The following is a 23818-nucleotide window of genomic DNA, read 5'->3' as shown; positions in this document are numbered from 1 at the left end:
ATGGTCAAAATTTCTATCACAATATATTTCTTAATTTCGATTAATACGATATAATTCCGATATCGATATGAACAATATTTAAAAAAGCGTCATAAAAACTGCCAAGAACGCCCACAATGGATGTCTGTACCTACAAATGTCTGAAAAATGAATTTGCCAAGTCTATAAAACCTCCTCCTATAAAATAAAATTATATATTTTAGAAAATAAAAACAGTACAAATAAATGTTCACTTTTTTTTTTGGTATTTAGCCTTCACACACAATAAATGTGAAATAAACATATACCATCAAATAAATAAGACTCACCTTATTAACAATATCTTTTCATTTAAACTATAACACACTGATTATTCTTATGGATTGAAACAACAAACAAACTGCTTCAGCCTGAATAAAGAAAAGCAAAAAAAAAAAAAGAGTGAGCAACAACAAAAACACATATTGCTCTGGGAGGAACATTGTTGAGTGTTGATGACACACAGTGACAGGCTCTAGGGGTTTCTGGCAAGAAATACCTGGTCTACATTATCTGGCTTCAGGGATGCCCTTTCACATGTGACAATGTTGCCACCTGTACTAAAAACCCTCTCAGAAAGGAAGCTTGTGGCTTAAATGCACAAGTAGTGTTGTGCCAGTTGGCTTACTCTGGGGAAGTTCTTCTGATAGACTTCCCTCCAATCCAGAGGATTTGAGTCATTCTCAGCATCTGGAGATAGAAGGTAGTTGCTGAGGTCCCTCTCAACTGCCTGTTGTGCACTCAAGCCTTCTGTGTTAGTAGTAGTGGTGGGCCTGTTTGAAAAAAAGCTAGACAGAGACCACTTTGTTTTCTTGGCTAGTGTAGAAGGGTCTCCCAAGGCTTCTTTTCTGGCCTCCTCTTCCCTTACCACATCAGCTCTCTCTCCCTTCAGCATCTCCAACACAGCTCTCTCTTTGATGTATTCTCTCTTCTCCTCCTTAGAGTACTGAAGCTTGAATCTTGGGTCAAAGAGGCATGCCATGTCAAGTAGATCATCCATGGTTGGGTCATCATACTTTTCGTTGAGATACCCCATCACTGTTGTCTTTATGGTCCGGGTGAGCTCTGTATCATCCTTTGCCTCCTTCAAGTTGGAGGCAAAGGATGAATCACGAGTTTTAGGAATGATACACTGACATAGGACTTACCGGACAATGCTTTCAGTGAATTCGAGGAGTGGGCTTAGAGCTGCATCTACAGACTCTAAAACATCCACATCTTGCCAGGTAGGAGCCAGTGGCCTGGTCTTCTTGTCCTTGTTTGTGCTTTGGCAAGTGTTACTCCTCCTGAGCAGTTGCAAGGTCCCCTTTCTTCTTCCAGGAATAGGAGAAGGCAGCCACCACCTTTTTACAGACCGCAATTGCGCTGTCCACTCGCTTGTCTGGGTTAACTTTCTCTGTAGACAAAGAAAGAAAGAAAATATTGCAGATTGCAATATATAGTTTTGTCTATCTATTTTAACTACAATTTATATTATTATTATTATTATTATTTTTACTGACAAATTCAGAATTCTCCTGCTTACATCATTTTTATTTTCACACCTGATTTGGCAAAGTAAACATCTGTTCCCCATGGCAGTAAAACACCTTTGAATTTAATTGAGAGAACTGCTGTATGTACAATCCATACAAGTATGTATATCTCGATTAAAGATTAAGTTAATTTCGAGCGCATTGCTGGAATTGCTTCGCCCCTGCAAAGTAGACCGTCTGGAGGCATAAGCTGACCATACTTGAGTCTGACAGTCATTGACAAATACTCCAGTGTTTTACAAACTTAAATGGCCGAACCACTTCCACACCACTGAATTAGTCTTTCCTGTCTTATCAACTATTTCGTCTGCTTTACTTGTGGAAGCTCGTTCAGTCACATCTGTATTGTCAGGGGTCCTCATTTTGTATCTGAAACTCGCCACGACGGAGCTTAACCAACTGCGTGTCTTTGATGTACGTCATCACGCAAGTAGCGGCTGTGCCCTGAACGTCATTCATTGACAAATGCTGACATGCACAACTTTTGGCAAATGTGCGCTTTGTAGACGAAGACAGTATCAGAGAATTTTCATTAAATATGTTTTTTGACATATTTATTTGGTGATGTGCCGTGTGATTTTTCTAATGTAAAATATGTGCCGTGGCTCATAAAAGGTTAAGAAACACTGCTGTAGTGTATATCGAAATATCAGAAATTGGTTTAAAAATCATATCACCGTTATTGAAAAAAAAATTCTATTGCGATATCTATTGATATTGAATCATTGTCCAGCCCTAAAAGAAAGGTGAATGCATCTGTCCAAAAGTTACGTAGAAGGACACATATCTGTCAACACCACTGAACCTGCCACCATGATTATAGGCCCAGCTATTTATCTGAGGAGGAAACCTATCTTGGCTGTCGTGGAAGCTGGTGCATGGTTGATGGCTGCAGTCTAACCAGTCACTCGCCTGACAGGTGTATTTTTACATCGTCTGAACTTTGTAGAAGTAACAAAGACAAATGGCTTCATGGAGTGGCCAGTGGGGCTGCACTCATTAGGACTCTTGCTCCCTAGAGATGACATGCCCCTCTCTAACTGCCTGGGAGGAGAACAGCAGGAGGAGTGAAGGTGGTTAGTGTAGGAGTGGAAAGACCTGTGCTTGCTTTTCTGCCTGGCGGCTAAGAGTCTCAGGTCTGTCGTGGTGCATACTAATGCCTTTCAAGTGCTTTACCAAAACTTAGTCTCTGTCCAACACAAAAATGCCACAAGCATTAGAAGAATATATTGTGATAAACTAATGAATAACAAAACAAACAGCTACTTGTACAATGTTTGAAGTTGATCTTACTTTTCTCATTTAAATAATTATAGACATAGGTCTAATAATAAAAAGGAATCAGCACCAACAGCAGCTGGGGCCAGCTGTAATATAATGTTATTTTCTATGGGGGTGGCCTGGTTTTGACGCATAGCTGCAAATGATGATGTGTGTGTTTCTGCAGGACTTTAATTAAAGCTGCAAAATCACACCATAGCAGCACTTTCAACACAGGAATTTTCATGTAATTTTAGGATTCAGTAAAACAACTATTAGAGTTCCATTTTTCTAATCATAGCACCATCCTACACAACACGCTCTGTGCGTTTGTGTGCTTGTACGCACACAATGTGACTCCTTGCTGTGAATGAGCTCATTCAGGATTCTGAGGCGATCTTTACTAGGTCACCCTGCAGAAAACTGAGAGATAGTGCCTGCCATGTGTGGTGCCAAGCTGCTGCACGGCACCGAACAGATGGAGTCATCACAAGGGCACAGACCGCTGAGAATCCCAGAGAAAGACCAAAGAAAAGAAAGATAATGAAAGGGGCTGAGAGAATGAAAGAAAGGAGACTAACAGGAAAAAAACGGCAAACTGCATCTATGCAATGCAATTCTAGCATTGTGTCTAATAATGTATTACGAGGAGCGTTGTTGGCACAGCTGCCTGCCACTGTGCCCCACTGCAGTGTTGATTCTGTCTGAATCCACTAAAGAAAAAAACATGAATCCCTCCAAACATGAAAAATTTCCCAGGTTATATCAACTGCATCATTTTTTTCGTCTTGGGCAGATGCAGGAAAAACACCTGTCTCATCTAGATGATCCATTTGACTGGAGACAAAGCGAATAAGCATTAACTTTATCTTACAGGTGGGAGTACTTTTAGAGCTTTCATCTGAATGCAAACACAATTACAAGCATATTCATTTGACTCCTGCAGTTAATCATGGGGGAAGATTTGAATCACTTCTGATGCAGTGATGGGAAGTTTTTCTTGTAGTGTTCACCCTGTGTGTGTTTTGTGTGTGTGTGCACACATGCAGCGTCTGAGGCGAAGTCTCCACCCTGGCCTTCTGAGGAGGATCTCCTCCACGTGGACCACCACCACCTCTGCCACAGGCCTGCCCACCATTGAGCCAGGGCCGGTCAGAAGGGACCGCAGCTCCAGCATCAAACCGTACCATGAAACACTCACCTGCAGGTACCCAGACTGATGCTTTTAGATTTAGCAAATTCGGTGCCGTAATTTTTTTTTACTTTCTGTTGCTAAATGTTAGCTATTTTTAAAGCAACGCCATAGAATGTTTCAATATACTAATTATGATATATTGTGTAACATTGTACTACAGGGATACTTTGGTACAAATGTTGTAAGGATGACTCCTGTAATGACTACCACAGAATGATGCATCAGTCTAAAGATTATGAGGTTTATTCCCAGCAGTGTGGCTGTAGTTATACCAAAGACATCATTGTGAGTGAACACTAATGGTGTAGCAGTTTGGAAAAAAAAAAAAAAATGCGTGCACAAACTGAGCCAGAATGGAAATATGCCCCACAGGCGAACACATTAACCTGAATAAGTAAGACACACATCAACTCTCAGCACATTAGTGCTGAAGATAACACAATACTCAGGCTCTTAGTTCAGATGTATATCTGTATGTATATGATTATACTGGCTATTTGTGGTTTTTGAAATCCTCTGTGCTTTTTGGGAGAATAATTGTGGTAGAGGAGAGAAGGTTGCAGATGATGTTTTGAGTGTTGATGCGTATTTGCATGTATTCATAAAAGCATGTATATGTGTGCTAGGGGTTTGTTCCTGGATGTAGTTTGTTTTGCAACAGACCTGATAGTTCTCAGACAGACTAATACAGATGCAATGAATCAGTCGAAATACACAACAGGCACATATTGTGACTGTTTGTTTCTGTAGTTTTTTTTTTTTTTTGTTTTGCTAGTAAATCACATTGATGCATTAGCTCTTGGATAAACACAGGGTCTGAATTTATTAGAGTAGTTATGACTACTAAGTGAACTCTTTCAGCGTAATTTACTGTGATCAGTGCACGGATTGCATTCCTTATAATTACTTTGTGATTACTGTAACGTTATGTTTGGATTATCTTAGAAGCGCTTAAGGGGAGTAATGTTTTTTTATGATTTTCAACAGAGTGGAAAATGGAGATTCAGCTTGAAAATTTTCAGCTGTGCATGTTTGTGTTTTACTTTAACAGTGTTTCTGTGATGTGGATACAGAAGAAGCACTAGACAGCATGTGCCCCCATCTTTAAAATATTAAATATGCCTCAACAAGAAAGAATCCCTTTGTGTTTCATCTACCTTATTCAGTTGCTCCCCTGTTGAGTTTATGTCACAGGTATGAAAGGTATGAGATCAGCAATAGAGCAACAATAGATAATTTGTTTCTTGCCTGCAAGTATAGATGCTTATGGAGGGACTGTTGTGTTGCTGTGTCACAGATGTCTGTCGTGTTCTAGACTAGTGGGACAGATTTTGTGTAAATGTGTGTGGAGACTTTTGTAAATGTTAGTTTAATTTTCAAATGCTGTATGAGAACATTTATCTCATCTCTAAAGTGAAGTCTGTGCTTAAATATTAATGTGTAGGAGAACTTCACAAAGCCAAGTTTGATGTCTGACTCAAAGCCATACTGAAAAGAGCCCGTGTGGATTCAAACCATACAGTTTCTGCTGATTGAACCTTTGGGTTGCTCAGTTGCGTTTGTTTGTAGGTGCATACATACATACAGAGAAACAACAAAGGACTTTGTTTCTTCTTTTCTGTAGTTAATACTGGCAATAAATGTGAAATGTGTGTTTAGGGTAAATAAACGCGGATTTCTTCAGACCATGCTACAGGTTAGAAATTAGAGATTAGAATCAGCTCACTCACGTACTTACTGGACCAGTCAGCCAGCATTTTGATAACAACTAACTCAGTGCTTTGCCAACTCCCTGAAACTAAACAATTGTTAAAACAAGGTGTTTTAGATGTAAAATGAGGCATGACTCTGCAACTGCATGGCCTATTTCCCATCTCAGATTAATTTAGAAACTAATTTTAGGTGGATAATTTTGGATAAATTTGATGTTTCCAGAAGACTTGCCATGTTTTTGTTTTGTTTTGTTTTGTTTTTTTTTTTTGTCAGTGAAGAAATACAAAATCACAGTTCAACAAGTGCCACTTTTATCCAGCAAGGTATACTAAAGGCTTATGATACTAAGCCTTTAGTATAAGTAGAAGAGTACTGTCTCTTTTAAGATGCAATGATATTTCCATAGCTTGTTACCTTATTGGCACAGAAAAGCACTAAAGATTTATAATAAAGGACAGATCAGTGTGCTGCTGTATCCATCAGGATGGATCATGTGACAAAAGAGCATGAGCAGTCTCAGTACTTGCTTTTGTCAAAAGTAATCATTAAATGTGAACTGACTTGAAAATACTGCTAGTATAAAAACATATATGATCAAAAATATGAGGACACCTCAGTTCCCTCACTTTTGTGGACTTTTAGTTTCTAGCTGTTTTTTATGATTTCACTTTTTCTATGACTTCTTCCACATAAAAAATGTAATTTTACAATATAGTGATATTTTAGACAATACAATACAGTAAATACATCAGATTAATGCTCATTGTTTTGGAAATGGATGTTTTAGGATCATGTGTCATATTCAGAGGTTTGAGCAAGTAGTTTGTTCTTTATGAGTGTCCATGTACATCTGGCTAGGTCTGTGTTTTGTTATCAAATCATTAACTACATAAATAACATAAACTATATGCCTGTTCATGTGCATATAGTGTGCATGAAGTACATTCTTTGCTGACCAATGAAAAAGCACATCACTTGTGGATTCTGCTTCCAAGAACTGCTTCCCTGTTGTTTTTAAATATGTTTATTTATTTAAAAAAAATAATGGTTCCGTTTTGTTTGGCTGTCCTAATATTCACACAACAAAAAGCAGACATAGAAACTATAAATCACATATTGCACAAACAATGTGGTGTAATTAATTATGGCATGCTATACAAGAAAAACACTGGAACTTATCTCCAATGTGGTCTTGGCCTGCCCTAGGATATGATAACAGAACAAAGACTACTCAGCCTCTGTTACATACTAAAACATACTTCCAAGTACCTTGATCCATCTCTGCTCTTTACATTTGCTTTGATAAAAAGATTTAAACTGTAATAGATTCCATATTCCATCCATCCATTCATCATCTCAACCCGCTTATTCCTATTTAGGGTCATGGGGAGCTGCTTATTCCAGCTCTCTTTGGGCGAAAGACAGGGGTACATCCTGTACATAGTACACAGTCCATATTACAGTTTATCCTTATAGTAATATCGATGTCATATACTTGAAAACTACTACAGATGTCTTCAGCTGATGGCTAAATCTAACCTTCAGGGATATTCTTTAAATGCATTGAATTGCCACAAAAATAATTAATTAAATAAATAAATAATCGCTCCACACTGTTTTGTTTTGTGTCGACTCCTCCAAAGACCTGTGTGGGCTGCATCTGTCAGTGGCTTGTTTGCGTCTGTTTACACAATGACAGTGTGATACTTGAACAAGTTCTGCAAATGTAAGCACAGTGAGCAGCTTCTGTACACAAAGCCCTGTCCCCGGCTCTTAAAACTCAGCCCAGCCCAGCACCGGGCCGCAGCTATGGCCACTTATGGTGGTGTGAGTGTAAACAAACACCTGGGCCTCTCCCCAGTCAGCAGAACCCCACAATTAACACAAACTCACACATGCATATACACACATGCTTAGACACACTGTCACAGCTGCTTCTTCTGGCACTGGTTATACAGACACAATTGGAGAGTACAGAGAGTCTCTGGGTTTAGTTTACTGCAGCTGAGAGGGCTCTCTTCTGAGTAACACTTCATTTAAATTTTCTTTTAGGCATCTGGCTCTTATCCAAACGTAAAAGGGAGCTGGTAAGGCTTCGGTGCTGCAAGACAACTATTTGCTCTTGGGATCAAACCTGTGATGGTCTCTTAGCATACGGCAACCTGCCAACAAATCATCTCTCAAGTGGTCTTTAACAGTCACATGTTTTGGAGGAGTAGGTGGGAGTGTTTTAGTAATTTATGTACTGTATTGGTCAGTGTTATCCCTGTTGAGATCTGGCCAAAACAGCGGTCACATTCTAATTTTTTTACAGATCAGACAAACCAGCAGTAACTATTCCTGATATGTCATAAGTCCTCTCATGAAAAGGGGAGATGCAGAGAGATGCAAAAGAACACAGAGGTAAAATTGGGAGAAAATGAACATATGGCTTCAATTGCCTTCTCTTTGCTCCATCATCAAATCTGTACAATCTTAATTAGGACATTAGGCTTCTTTTTCTTCTCCCTCCTTTTTTCCATCATGTCTGTTTTCAGTGACGTAGCGTTAAGAAGAAATAACATCAACTTCAAAGCTACAGTATCAACTTTTTTATCAGACAGACCCAAAAAAGGGGAGGATTGAATACCTTCCACTTCCCTCAGCCCCAGCCACTGTGCTGTTATCTTCCTCACGTCATCTGGCTCGAGAGTAGGTAGATTACTGGAAGCAGAAATAATGGCTGCTGTGTTTATCGTGGCTTGGACACTGTCCGTTTGGGCTATGAACCAAAGGTAATCTGTCAACCTGCTGCGAATGGTTTAGTATAAAATCTGGGAGTAAACTATGGCAGGGAGAGGGCAAAGACCAGTCAGACCTTATTGCATGACTTGAAACATTAAGATAAGCAACAAGGGAGGAGGAGGAGAGGCGACAGGGCTCAGAAACAGGAGACAATGATGCAATTTATACAGTATTTCCTATTGCAGGACAATTAACTTGATTGAGGTTCATACTTAAAATAAGAATGCCAAGGTTTTGTTTTAGAGCTTGTGAGAGCAGGAGTTATTTTCCACTCCAGAGACAGACTCCCAGAATTTTTTGGAAAATTATATATGAAGAAATAAACCGATTTTGATTTCGATCTTTGTATGATTAGAAAAAAAAAGAACCAAACAAAGCTGACCCATAAATTGTTCCTACTAATTGACACCTAATTTTACAACAGCAAAGTTACTGTCATATGAATTTAATTTTCTTTCAACATAAGGAAAAAAAGTAGCTGCAAAGACACAATATAATTTGACAGACCTTATCTAGGACTGAAAACAATAGTAAATTGGTCAATTAAAAAATGGCATAAATTGTGAGAAAAAAAAGTGAGAAGTGATTTAACCATTTAAGTATTATTTAAGCAAATATACATATATGTATGTATGTGTGTATATATATATATATACATATACATATATATATATATATATATCTATATATATATACATACATATATATATATTTGGTATTTTTTTGTCTGAAAGATTTAAGATTTTTTACTCCACTGGTAGCGATTTAAAAATTGGAAAATCGCAAATTGTATTTTTCTCTATTTCTTAACACTATTAAGATTTAAAAAAATAAATAAAGTGTAAAGTGATAAATTAAAAATCATTAGTTGCAACCTTAAACATATTTGCAAAATGTTGTTGTTTCTCCATAATTTGTTTATAAGAAATGCGTGATTGCTTATAACAGCTAGAGCATGATTAATGTTTTCATGGTTGAGCTTAGACACTCATAGCATTTAATTAAGGTTAGAGAAGGATGGGGGTTTTAGATATATTATAAAAATTTCCACACTGACTTGAAGCACAAAACATGATGTGTTTACATTATGGCATTCAACCAAAAGCATGATCTTATCCTAATCTTAACCAGTCTGTTTTTGTTGCCTAAACCTAACCACAGTGCAGAATGCGGGATGTTTCCTTCACTCAGCAAACATATTTGTAGGCAGCCCAGAGGTATCAGGCAGAATATCAGTTTGTAAATGTGATTTCTGGGAGAGAGTGTTTAAACAAAAACATCCACTAATGTTTATTTTGTCCTCATATCGTGTCTCACTGGGACAGTTAAATTACTGTAACTACAGTTTTAACTAATAAAATTGTTGTGATAAAAGCAGAGTCACTTGATATCTGACAGATTCCTTCAGTGGAAATGGCCAACACTCTTATTTACATTCTGTGCTGAAACCTCAACGTCAGTAGCTGAGGTTATTCTGCTGCATTAGCAGAATAGGAAGAGTGTCTGCCAATTTTTCAACTTTCATTAAAAGTAAACCTTTTAAGGCAAGTGCTGCTGCCTGCCCAGACCCCCCTGACAATAATGTACTAACTGTTCACCCGGCAAACTATTTTATATTCCACACCTGCTAGGCATTACGCACAGTGGTATGACCTGGCCATGAAAACATAACAGAACTCCCTTTGTTAAGGCCCCGGGACCATTAGGCAGGGTGGGTACCACTCAGAAGTGTTCAAGAAGCAATTTATCAGAATGAGATAGACACACTACAGGCCTTTGTGCTTCCTGTGACACCATGCTCTAGCGACAGGCATTTCCTGCTCTAAGAAGGCAGGTTTTACAACATTTAGGGGGAGGTATTTTAATTGGAACCATCTACAACCAGACAGTGGTCACAGTAACGAAACATGGAAAAGCTGTTGATATCGGCTCAGGAGGCTCCCAGTGGTGTCACACAAATGGTCTGGCTCAAGCCACTTTCCATAAAAAGACAATATTTGTTATGTTACTGTTTATAAACCAGTTGACTAAAAACTAATGAATACATGTGATTATTGTGTTTAATATGTGTATATAATATAATGTACTATATATATATATATATATATATATATATATATATATATATATATATATATATATATATAGTATAATGGATCTGTCTCTGAGGTTGTGGCTAGCTGTAAGTTGTTCCTCTAGCTGGAGATGGTCATAAATCACAAAGAGGGTGGGCTCAGTTTCTAATGAATCATTTATAACAGCGCCAGTGCCAGTAACTGTTTTGTGTTGTTGTTTATCCCCCACTGCATTGTGTTAATGTGTGCATCCATTAAGTTCAATAATGAGTATTTTTCTTAAAGCATCTGTACAACGTCTGTTTCATGTAGGAACAGCACAGTAGGAATCCCATTAAGTTTTTTTTTTCTTGACAGTTTCTGTTGACTGGTTAGACATCAAAGACAGATGTAGTGACTGGCAATATTCCCAAATCTTTGGCACAGACAGGAAAAGCTTGCACATTTTAGTTTTCTGCAAGCAAGCACACACATACTATTCTGCATTTGTCCCTCAGAGTTTTCTGGACTGGTTTTTCACTTGCTTCTCTGCCAAAGAAACCATGTAGAATTGTCAACATTACGATAAACACAATAATTCAAATTTGATCTTATCCTACAGAAAAATACAAAACCATTTTTTTTGCATTTGGTTAGTGCAGTAGATATCTAATACACGTTTGGATGCAAGTTCCAAAAGAGATGATCCATTTGTCCCAGGAAGCAGGGGGCTTTCTGATATTTGTGTCTTTCAGTCTGTAATCTTTAACATGGAGGTTAAACATTTCTTTTTGAAAACAAACAATTATAACATTTCTATATGCAGTAGTTCAAGTTAAATAAAACATATCCTCTTTTGGATTTCTCTAACTTGTAAAATTCCTTTTTTTATCTGCAGCTGTGGTAGACCATACATCAGACTGAGCCATGGGGAGGGCTCTATAGACAAGGGAGACAGGATACCACGGTCAGGTATGTTCTCAATCTTCTTTCTTCACATTACTTTACTTTTGTCTCCAAGCAGTATGTGGGCATACATACTGTATCACAGTGTTTCTCTGTCCCTCTGAGACAGCACCTATTACAACATGCTGATAAAAAAGAAAAAAAGGAAAAAATGTATGCCCTGCACTATACACAGTAGCTGCATAAAACTCCAAATAAACAAATGACCCAAGTAATCCATTTTGTCTTGGTGTTACAGGAGCCAGACCAAATGTTGAGATAGCAAATGACGATAGCTAAAATATAATAATCGTTATCTGTCCTGATGTGGATTCTTCAGTTCCGGTTTTGGACTTTTATCTTGGTTAGTTTCCTGTTTTCTCCTCTGTGATCTTGGTTAGCTTTATGTTCATCAGTTAAGATTAGCTTCACCTGTGTTAATTAGTTTTTTGTCTGAAGGTATTTATGCCTCTGGAGTTTCTTTGTTCTTGTCGGAGCATTGTAGCTGTAGTTGATGTAGTTGTGTTGTAGTTGATGTAGTCGATGTTTGTTTGTGCTTGGAAGAGAGGGTTTTATTTTACGCCGAGTGGCGGAGATTACGTTGCCTGCGCCCGGTGAGTCCAGGCAAATAAAGAAACTTGTCCAGCATTTGGGTCCTAGGCCTCCTCGCCTTCATCACCATCACACCACCACCACGTAACAGTTTTCAGTAGGTAGACATTAGAATTTGATCTCGTTTTGGAACTCGACAGAAGAAAATGCAGCACTGAAAAGGCGCACACACCAGTTTCTGAGGATAAGATATGCTTTGAGTAGGGGGCATGGCAGCAATCACCGTGATGCAGTAGTGGTAATGAACAAGAGCACTCACCATGTCTGCCTCTTTCATTAGAATTGTGGAAAATACTCAACTATAAGACACAGGGATTAGGGGAATTGGATATACCAGGGATGTAAATTCACCACTCCAAAAAGCCTGATGATATGCATCAGTTCAAGAAGATTAACATTGGATTTTCCCTTATGCATCAGTGTGACATCTCTGTTCTTCCTTTTACTAGCAGAGGACCAAGTTGTTGTGTCATCAGACTACGACAGCACACACGAAGCCAACCACAGTGACAGCAGTGATGTAGCACATACAGAGGAGGACACAGAGGAAGGAAAAAACCCTGCCCAGAACGTCATCCTTCACCCACTAATACCTCCCGAGGTACAGTACGTCCATGCAGTCTGCCTTTGGTCACATTCGTAACCTCTGATGCTTTAAAGCTCTGTCAATAGACCACATCAAACATACAACCACACAGACACATTGGAACATACAATATTTACATTGTCCTACAGTTTAAACACTTTTCATCGTGTGTCACCTGAACAGGATAAACCCATTCTGGCTCCAGAGCCGTTAGTAATGGAGGACTTAGAGCCTCTGATGAGTCAGTTAAACAATTGGAACTTCCCCATCTTCAGCTTGATGGAGAAGACTAATGGGAAATGTGGACGGATCCTCAGTCAGGTGAGCACGTCTGACAGCATCAGTGTTTTAACTCAGGGGTCAGCCAGCTTGTCAGTAAAACTATACAATGTTTGCTTAATGACCACTGAACAAAACTTCAGCCATAAAATGCTTCAAATTAATAAAAACTGCTAAAACACCTAGTAACATTGTTTCTTTGCATTGACAAATGAATAGACAAGCATATAGTTAATATTACAGTCCTAGTAATTGGTGATTAAAATGTCCAATTTCATGAAATTATTGAAATATTTTTACTTGTGCCATATTAATTACCCAGACCTGATGATGTTAACAGATTCTGACTGTTAAACTTTTGTATTTCAGGTCTCTTATAGGCTCTTTGAAGACACTGGCCTGTTTGAGACCTTTAAGATCCCCGTAAAAGAATTCATGAACTACTTCCACGCCCTTGAGAATGGATACAGAGACATACCATGTACGCTTGAACATCTCACTCCTTCTCATGTTTTTCATTTTGGTTCATTTTACCTATACTGTTGTTTGAAGCTGCAACAATGAAACCAGCCACTAGAGGGAAATGCCATACAGTTTTTACAGTATTAGTCACATGTTACTGTATGTTGGTGCAAGAAACATAAGCAGCCCAATAGTGCACCCTGGTGGAGAAGATTACACACACTGAACAGACTTGTCTTCTTTCCTGACCCAGATCACAACAGGGTCCATGCTACAGATGTGCTTCATGCAGTCTGGTACCTCACCACACAGGCTGTGCCTGGTCTGCCCAGCCTCATTGCTGACCATGGCTCTGCCAGTGACTCAGGTATGTTCTTTAGTTCGTGCATTTGTACATTTGCATAATGTGCCCTAATGAGGTTTCTATTTGAATCCATCAATTTCAAGTTGTGACAAATAAGTACAACCCAGTACCTTGTGGTTTTTCTAACTTTTGTTAAGCCATTTATGATTGGAAAGAATTTCTATAAGTAGGCCAGACCTTTCTATTTAGATTTTTACATCTGCCTGCAGACTCACTGTGAGCCATCTCATTAATGTCATAGCATCAAACCTGCGGGAGTGTGTGCTCTTATCCTTCTCACAATTTGTCTTATCTTACTCAGGCTTTTGGCAATTGCATTTACGTACCAAACACTATTTGAAGTCTAGAACAGCATGAAATTTTAGGCAGATTAGAGTTCCCTCTCACCCATATTTCCATAACCTCATTTATATGCCTTACTAGGGCCATCCCTTTGATCCACATATAAGTGGATTTGAATGTGTTTTTCTATGTGTGTGTGTTTGTGTATGTGTGTGTTCAGGCATGTGCAGATGAAAGTACAGTATGTGTGTTTCTTCCATCCTCAACCTCCACATTTTGTCTGTTCCCCTGTGGGTAGACTCAGACAGTGGAATAACACACAGTCACATGGGCTTCCTGGTTTCAAAGACCTACACTGTGTCAGAAGATGGTTATGGCTGCCTGTCAGGCCTCATACCTGCTCTGGAGCTCATGGCCCTTTATGTGGCAGCAGCAATGCATGACTATGACCACCCTGGGCGGACCAATGCTTTCCTTGTGGCCACCAGCGCCCCTCAGGTACTCATGCTATTCAGTCTATAGTAAAGGACATTATCTTATTTGGATCAAAGTAAGTACAACTTGATTTGTTTGATTTATTTTTACAGTCACATGTTTCTTTAGAATCATAAAGTTTTTATGTCACTTAGTCTATTTTGCCACCAAACTGCACTGGCATAGCTGAAGCCAGCTGTCAGCCTATGATATTGTTGTATTTGTTGGGGATAGCTAATATTGTTGTTTATGTAAATGTAAAGTGTTTGGATGTGTTTTGCAGGCAGTGCTCTACAATGACCGATCCGTTCTGGAAAACCACCATGCTGCCTCCGCCTGGAACCTCTTCATGGCACAGCCAGAGTACAATTTCCTGGTCAACCTGGACCATGTGGAGTTCAAACGTTTCCGTTTCCTGGTCATTGAGGCCATACTGGCCACCGATCTGAAGAAGCACTTTGACTTCCTAGCTGAATTCAATGCCAAGGTAGCTGTAAAATTATAATTGTTTTGCATTAGATATTGAAAAGATACAGTATATTGTTTATGGTAATTAAATTAATTTGAACAAAATGATTAACTTTAAAACTTCTTTTTGTGGTTTGGGAGTGTTTGGGTTTTAAGTCAATGCCAGCACTTGTTTATAAATATCTATCATTAAATATATAGTAAAGTTAAATGTTTATTATAACTTAAGTATTAGTTATTTTTCCATCTTTGGCGACTAAATTGGTCAAGTAATTGTCTTGGAGAATTTAAATGACAGTAGTATTATTCAGTTTGAGGAGTCAAGTGTGCTTTCCTCATACATTCATACCTCAGCTCTTTTCACAGTGAAAATAAGCCTCATTGAAAGGGAACTGTCCAGTGGATTTCAAGGAAGAGGTTTGTTTGTGCAGAACATTGCAGCCCTTAAAATATATTCAGCTCAAGTCACAAAGCTCCCTGCAGCTTTACAAGAACTCATTTAGGTGGAGACAGAATGTTGGCTTTGGATTTGAGGGTCTTGTGTTTTTCCGTTGTGAGTTTTAGTACAGTGCGGGTGCTTCATGGTCGGGCCTGTCAGCTGGCAATTAGTTTGCTTGCTTGGCAGCAAAAGTATACGCAGTGTAGCGCACCCTGCTCTGCTGTTCCTAGAAGCAAATTAGCTTTCTATGAAGTACCCATCAAGTTTTGCACTTGATCTCTTCAGCTTCCTCGGTTATTAGGTTAGAATAATACAATTCTAGGAGTCAGTGGTCCACTCCAGATCTGAAGCTCATTACCCAAAAGTAGGGGTAATATATTCTTCCCAACAGTGATTTAAGCTTCAAAGTGCAAGAATGCTGCCATGTCTCTAGATATGAACTGACAATCAAAAATTACACAATCCTGATCAGCGGATCAGTCATGTCACAGTTACATGAAATCTCCAAATTACATGCTGCCTATCATTAACATGTTTATTTGTTGATCTCCTAGGTGGGTGATGACCCATCTACAGGTATCGACTGGTCCAATGAAAATGACAGGTTGCTGGTTTGCCAGATGTGCATTAAACTAGCTGACATCAATGGGCCTCTAAAATGCAAGGAGCTGCACCTACAGTGGACAGATGGCATTGTCAATGAGTTCTACGAACAGGTGTGTATAGATGGGATCTAAAACATTTGTATTCATTGAACTAAACCATGTCATGCCATGTTTACTGTATATGCAGGGTGAAACACAACACAAATACCTTCAAGGTACAATCCAATACAACATTTTTGCAATATGTTTGCGAGGGTTTAGTTGAGGATTTAAATATATCCTATGTATACCTTCTTATTCAAAACCTCAAAGCTTTTATTTCCTCCAGACACTTCCAGCCCAGTCTTCTCATCATTGATCGATTGACAAGAAGATTTTAACACACATATAGTATAAACAAACAATATCATTCAACCTGAATAATTCAAAACCCAAAGCCTCTGAGTCTCTGGCTTTGTTGTTCTGCTAACAATCTATAATATATTTTATTCTATAGGGGGTCAGTAAACAAGAAAGAGTTTCAGAAATATTACCTGAAGCACAATCTGAAGTTCTGACATACGCAGTATTTTCGGATAATCATGTATACACCATCACACCTCAAAATCCAAAGCAGAAAATAGTCCCCAAAAAATCCACTATTTACTCCTGTAACATTTACAATTGTAACAAAAATTGCATTGCAGACCTTTTTAAGAAATTTGCTAGAATATTTTAAAAATGAAACTGTTTATTTGTTCTGATTTTAAAAGGTTTCCATCCTGTAGAAATGAATGGCAGGAGCCACTGACAGGCTAGGGAAGTTGTAAAGGTTTATGATTAGGCTACAGATTAATGGTGGTTATCTATTCTTATCTAATCTAAAAAAAAAATTTTAAAACCAATCATCCCCTGAAACTTAACCCTAACCAGATTTTAGACTGAGAACCAGCTACAATGTCCTTGTATATGCAAGCGATCCTCATTTTTCAGATCAAAGATTCAAACAGGAATATAGACAGACAGGGCAGAATTACCTCCGGCATCATGCCTCTAGTTTGTTTTGAAACCTATATGCAAGTGCAGAAACTGAAACAGCATAGACTTCTGCATAGGCTTTGGACTTCAGGTTTGATTGATTTTGCTCCCCTTTATTAATTTTCCACTCCATCTCTCATGCATATTGAGATAGTAATGCCAGTGCTCCCTCTGAGACCTGTTATTGTGTGAAGATCATAATAAATTACAAGATTTATGCATCTATTCAGTTGTGTTCTATTTTTACGTTATGAATGTACATCACATTTGTATATAAGCCGTGGGAAAAGTAGAGGTGGTAAAGGTGAGAGATGCTTTCATTGTTGCTGTTACAATGGACTAATGATTCACATGCACAGTAGGTGAGTTATGTGAGTGTATCCAATGTCAACATAATGTGGCCTTGCTTTGAATATACAATGCTGTTGTAACAAATATAATCTAGTAATGCCATCAGTCTAATGCCACCCTCAATAACCTTTACAACAGTATGTTCCCTTAGCACTGAATGGTTGTTAATCTCTGCTAATTGCCTCTGGGTCAGCACCTCATGCTGAGGCCTTTGTGGACCCTGCTAATGAAACGTCTACTTGGAGGTCTATGGAGGAAGGTAGAATACCAGAGCCCGACAGGAGAAATGCTCCTCAGTAATAACATGCTGCTAGATGTTGTAACTTAAACAGCGTGCCCAGGTAGCTGTCATTTAGGCGGAGCAGCCTCTGGTTACACTGACGTCCTTGAGAGTCCAACAACCTTGGAAAAAAAAGCAGCAAAGCAGTACAACTCAGTACAGAATATGTTCAGGCATGTACACACAGCATTCACAACATCACACACACACACCTTTTGTTAAGAAGCACAACAAAACCATGTTGATGGAGTCTTGAGGATGAGATTTGCTCATCATGCTGAGAGGCTATCTGAAATTCACTATGATGTGTGAACTCAGATCTGGGTATTTTGAATTTGTACTGTAATATTGGATAAATCTCTGAGCTTACAGGACCAGACACTTACTAAATACTGTAAGTCCTGCTCTCAAATAACAACAGTTTTTGGATAGCTCAGTTAGAATGCACCTGTCTACTACTAGTGGTTTTTTTTGTTTGTTTTTTTTTTTTTTTTCAACGAAGACATGAGGCATTCATTGGGGAAACTTAATACTCTGTGCCCATCTTTCTGGGATGTAGTCATGGTGACAGCTGGATCTCAGAGCTCCCCTTGAATTTTCACCCATTGTCTGCTCACCTGTCAAGAAATTCCATCGAATCACAATTACATCTGAGATCCTGTGTTCTGATGACTCTATTTGGGCTGTACAATGACACCTCACTACGGGAAGAGAGGCATAGTATATGGGATGGCACTTGGGCTCCGTTACCAAGGCAACTAGAAAGCCTTGTTATACCTTTGTTCATTCACATCCATACAAATGTCACAAACAGCAAACATTCAGCTGCCTCTCTGCCTGTCACACTATCAGTCTATATTCTTTAGGCCTTTGTGTAAATTACTTTCAGAGCTACACTCGAATCACTTTAACAGTATAATATTCCTATGAGTCCTGAGATCTTTTAAATAATTTTCCAGAAAAGAGTGACAGTTCTTGAAAAGGACTATAATTATGTAGTTTCAAATAATAAACCTTAATTGGAGTGGTATCTATGCTTTGCAGGTCACCAGTTAAGTCTATAACAGGTTCTAATCTTGGCCTTCAGTACCTAGAGTGATCCATGTGTAATTGCATTCACTTGTATGGTAGATGTAATATACAAATGAATTAGCTGATTCGACTTAAGAGCCAGTATGAAGCATTACTGGTCTATACCCAGCTGTAAGCTTCCCTCTCTTGTTCTACCTGTTGCATTAAATACTTTGAGTAATAGTTTCTTTTGTTTTCATCTTTCTGATGCAGTAGACAACAGACATGCAGTTTTTACAACAAATGTGAAACTGAATATTTCATAGACTTCACATCAATCCTGCCTCTTTACTCTGTCCATGCCCTGCCATGGCGTTCAGTTAGTGGGTGATGAGTTCGCACTAATCTGGGTTATGATTTACACAGGGGGATCAGGAGTCCAGCCTGGGCCTACCCATCAGCCCCTTCATGGACAGAGCGGCGCCACAGTTGGCTAAACTTCAGGAATCCTTCATAACACACATCGTAGGGCCGTTGTGCAACTCCTACGACTCAGCCGGCCTCATGCCTGGACGATGGGTGGAGCCCAGCACAGAGGAAGAAGAACAAGAGATAATGGAGAATGAGGAGGAGGATGATGAGGATCCCGCAGAGGAAGACACGTCCACCAGCTCTGAAACATCACGTAAGTACCATGGTCTAAAGCAAAGATAGAAAACTGAAGATGAGTTTGATTATGCAATATGAATTATAGTACTGCAGAACATTCATGGTCATGATAACAATCAGAATTTTGCCACTGATCAATTAAACAAAATAACGTTTATGCTAATATAAATAATTATGAAATATATTGTATAAAGTATATTTATCAGTTATTCACCATATCCACACTTCTGCTTACTTTAAAGCAGTATTAAAAATTAAATAAATTAGCTGTTTGAAATAATTTACAACAGTTGCCTTGATTTTTTTTTTATACAACACAACTTATGAGAGCAATGTGACTGCAGAAAAGTTATTTAATAAGTATAAAGCGATTCTAGTAACCAGTACTACTTTTAAAACTTTGACTAATCACAAAGTTTTGTCTGCAGTGTATAATTTATGTGGTAGTCTTTCCAGTTTCTAGTGTGAAACTAAAGACCGGAAATTTAATTACCGGTAAGCTTTTTTTTTTTTTTTTTTTTTTTTTTTTTCCTTCAGAGAAAGCAGCTCCCAAGAAGAGGAGGAAAGTCTTCTGCCAGATCACCCAGCACCTGCTGGAGAACCATGAGATGTGGAAGAAGGTGATTGCAGCGGAGGCCCAGAAACAGGGCCAAGGAGCAGAGTCTGCACATTTAAACAATGTAGCTGAACCTATTCTGGCTATTCACGAGGAGGAGGAGGAGCCAGGAAGCCGAGAGGAGCTAATAGAAGGAGAGGATCCAGAAGAGGGAGTAGAGGAACCAGAGTGGCCTGTGTCCCTGCAGGAAGACTTGAAACCTCCAGAGGAACTAGAGGAAGGAGACCAAGAGTGAAACAACCCATTAGAAATATGGCATCAGTCAGGGCAAGGACATGAAAAAGCATTTTTTTTTTATCTTATCTTGTCAAGTGACTCCTGTTTTTGCCAGCACATCACTTAGACACAACACTGTAGATGTTTGGGAAATGTGTGCCTATATCGAATAAAACAGGGTGGGAAAATTTGTGCTTTACACATTTTACCTGAATATATGGTTTCACCAAACATTTAAAGGAGTTTTCCACATTGCAATACGGGATTATTCATGTACTTTGGGATACGGACTCTTTTGCTACTGTCAAGAGAAGAGGAAGACTGGTTGCACAGACCTCAACCCAATGTGGTAACACAGGACTGCAGAAATTTGCTGCCAATTTATACATAATTATTTTCAGAATGCAATTATATATAGATATCACAGTTACTTGTACTTGTGTTTCAATTTTAGTAAGTTTTTTGAGGCCTCACATGGACCATAATATGTTTTTTTCTATATATGGATTATAAAGGGAGTTAAATCAGAGGAGGAACATTGGCAAATCTTTCTTCCTTTCAAGTTCTGCCAAAATGAATCACACACCCATGGGCTTTTGCATACAAAAATCAAACATTTATATATTTTATGTTCTCTATTTGTTGCCAAATGAAGTACTTTATACTATTTTATGTAGTCATGTTAGGGGAAACGTGACTTGAGGCTTATCACACTCTGTATGTATGTGCGTACGTGTGTGCGTGTGTGTGTTTGTGTTTAAATGAAAGCACTGATATACAGAATTCTTTTGCAGAGAGCATAGATTAATTCAATTAATGTTATTTGTACTGTCTTGGCTTCCAGTACCAATGTAAATATAGCAGTCACTGAAGGCTTCAGTGTCCTAAAAGTTTTTGTATAGAGGTCTTGATTGACAAAGCAAAAGTAGGTTGTTGGAAAATAATCTGTGTTGCAGATCAAGACCAAAAAGGGAAGGTAGTATACAGAACATATGCTAACACTGTGTTGGTGACTCAAAGGGAAAAGACAAGAGATAACCATGCAGCATTATATAAACCTCACAACATGTAAACAAAAATCCCCAAGATAGGTAAAATGTATGAGGTATATAGGTGGACTAAACAATAGTGTTTTTCGATCTTCTCAATCAATTTTTAATTCATTGACTATGTATTGAGTCAGTAATTTTCATAGGATTAGAACAAGACTGAAGTGATCATTCCCTGTTGTAACATCTTTGAAGTAAACACAATTTAATGTGTCTGAATCCTTCTCCTGGTACCTCAGGGAGACGTTCATTCTCACAGAGTTAAGAGCAGACTTTGACTCTGAAGAGCACCAATCGGTGAAAGTGCGGTCTGTTTACAGTGATACACAGGGAAATTATTTTGGCAAATGTAGGTTTGTTTTACATAAGAAAAAAGTTGTTTGCAATCTGGTCAAGGTTGTTAAAAGAGCAAACTTTCATTATCAGCCAGTCGTATGTCAGATGACCTTTCCTCAGCTCAGAATATTCTCTCAACAGTGGTTCTGAAAGACAATAGGAGCCAAAACAGAAGCTAATTACTTTAGCTGTTTAATGCCAGTAGAGACGATTGTGCTGACAAGTTATCTTACTATCACAAAAGTGCAATGAGGCAATATGTAATGAATTATCCACTGCTAATCTTGTCAAGTTCTTGTGACCTACATTCACATCTAGATCTCTTATGCACTGGTATCTCACACTCCCTTTGATAATCTTATTTCTTTAAACTGATGTTCAAAAAGCAGAACAAAATGCGTCAACCTGAAGACAGGCTATGACTGAGCTTCCCTGTGATTGACATTACACACAATACAGGTACAGAACATCATGTCCTTGTATCTTTGCAGATCCAGCATAGAATTACATTATTACCCCACAGTGTTCCTGACTGTGGTGAATAACACACTACACATACTGTATAATGGCCTGTTCACTGCTGCCCTAATTCTGCTACAGTCTCTGTTTGAGGGGGAGGATAAACTCAGCCTGCTGCAGCTTAGGCCGCACAGCTAAGATAATTGTTTGACCCATTGATTAGAAAGGCATTAAATAGACTTACTCTTTTGTTGGCCTCTAATGATCATGTGTTACCTCCCCCTTTGTATTTTACTGTATATAAAACCTGCCTGCTGTTTTCTCCAATGTTGCTTGCAGTTCATTCCTAATGAGCTTTAATTGTTATTACAGACACAATGGATCCATTTTACTCAGCTTCTGAAAAACCCAATGAGGTGTCACAAATACTATTTAGGAAAGTTATTGGATTTGAAACATCCATCCTTACTGAAGTGAATTAGAAAAAAAATTACTATCATTCATTGGGATAATATCATTTCTATTTAAACTTACCATTTCAGCTCCAACATTTTGAATGTAAATATGAAGGATATAATGTGTGTGTGTGTGTGTGTGTTTGTGAAAGAGAGTGAGAGAAAGCCTGTGTTTGTGTCTGTTTGAATTCGTCCATTGGCCTCTCTAACTCCCTGCATTTGACTAGTTTGTACTGTTGAGAACACAGGGATGCTACATCTACTTACAAGTAAGAATAATGAAGAAATGAAGGGTGAAGTTATGCGGTACATCGTTGTTTGTTTTTTATTCTGTTTATTCTTCTCAGATAAGCCAGTGAAATAATTATTCACATAAAGTCCTTTAGCCTATTTCTCCTTGAGCTTCCTCTTTGATCTATGTACTGCTTAGCCTGCAGATCAGAGATCATCAACAGTAGCAACAGCAGTAGAGCATTCACCGCAAGTCTCTCATCTTTAAAGGTGATGGGATTCTTGTCCACTGTGTTAATTTAATCAGATTAATGAGGGTGTCAAGTCACATCTGTCTCAAGTCAATACTTACTCTATATCAGTTGATATATTGAGTTTTGTGTATTCTTATTATTTGATTGTCATACTTATTCATACGTGTAGCATAGTTGTAACCATGGGAACCAAACAAGCTTTACAATATGTAAACAAAGATGAGATGAGTATTTTTATATAGTTGACACATGATTACATAATTATTTGCTTTCTTCTCACTAGTACCTTGCACTTACCACATGTACTAATACTTAAACAAGGAAGAATATGTCCAAATATACAGGATTTGTGAAAGTAAAATAATTAATTTCCTTGTAGGTTGATGCTCCATTTTGTACAATATACATATATGCTGTACAGTAAAGAAATTTTAAAACTACAAAACTCTTTTAGATATACATTATTTATTTTTACCATTTTGTAATTTAGACACTATACTGTAGCTTCAGTATTGCCAGACTTACTGGAAGTGCCTATATTGGTATTATGTATCATACAGTGAATATATTTGAAGATCATTAGAAGTTGTCACAAACTGAACCATGTGGATGTTGTAATGTGAATACAATGAATTACAAGAGTATAATTTCTGTGGTACCCCTGTGTCTGGGTTGTGTTTTCACTTTTTGATTTACAGCATATTTAGAATCTGCATTATACATATATAAAAAAAAACTACTGGGTAACAGTACAGCTTGACAACATTTACTTTTAAGTTCTAGGTGCCGTGCTTCTTCA

The 23818-nt window shown here is 38.2% G+C and overlaps 1 protein-coding gene across 3 annotated transcripts in view; it reads left to right on the top strand.

Annotated features, from left to right (window-relative positions):
- pde3a (phosphodiesterase 3A, cGMP-inhibited) overlaps positions 1-23677 on the top strand; it is a 79868-nt gene extending 56191 nt beyond the window's left edge. For 2 of the 3 annotated variants that reach the window (XM_033325250.1, XM_026310966.1), the window contains exons 4-14: positions 3863-4020; positions 11458-11531; positions 12566-12717; positions 12886-13023; positions 13351-13462; positions 13697-13810; positions 14388-14587; positions 14847-15050; positions 16025-16186; positions 19161-19419; positions 19941-23677. In XM_033325250.1, the coding sequence (XP_033181141.1) occupies positions 3863-4020; positions 11458-11531; positions 12566-12717; positions 12886-13023; positions 13351-13462; positions 13697-13810; positions 14388-14587; positions 14847-15050; positions 16025-16186; positions 19161-19419; positions 19941-20254 (1887 nt within the window). In that variant the 3' untranslated portion in view covers positions 20255-23677. The remainder of the gene's footprint in view (positions 1-3862; positions 4021-11457; positions 11532-12565; positions 12718-12885; positions 13024-13350; positions 13463-13696; positions 13811-14387; positions 14588-14846; positions 15051-16024; positions 16187-19160; positions 19420-19940) is intronic. The other variant, XM_026310967.1, reaches the window with a different exon arrangement.
- The last annotated feature ends 141 nt before the right edge of the window (positions 23678-23818 follow it).

This window comes from Mastacembelus armatus, chromosome 6 (assembly GCF_900324485.2).
Source record: "Mastacembelus armatus chromosome 6, fMasArm1.2, whole genome shotgun sequence".
NCBI classification, from domain to species: domain Eukaryota; kingdom Metazoa; phylum Chordata; class Actinopteri; order Synbranchiformes; family Mastacembelidae; genus Mastacembelus; species Mastacembelus armatus.
Note: the sequence above shows the minus strand (reverse complement) of the source record. Positions and strands in the feature narration are given on the sequence as shown.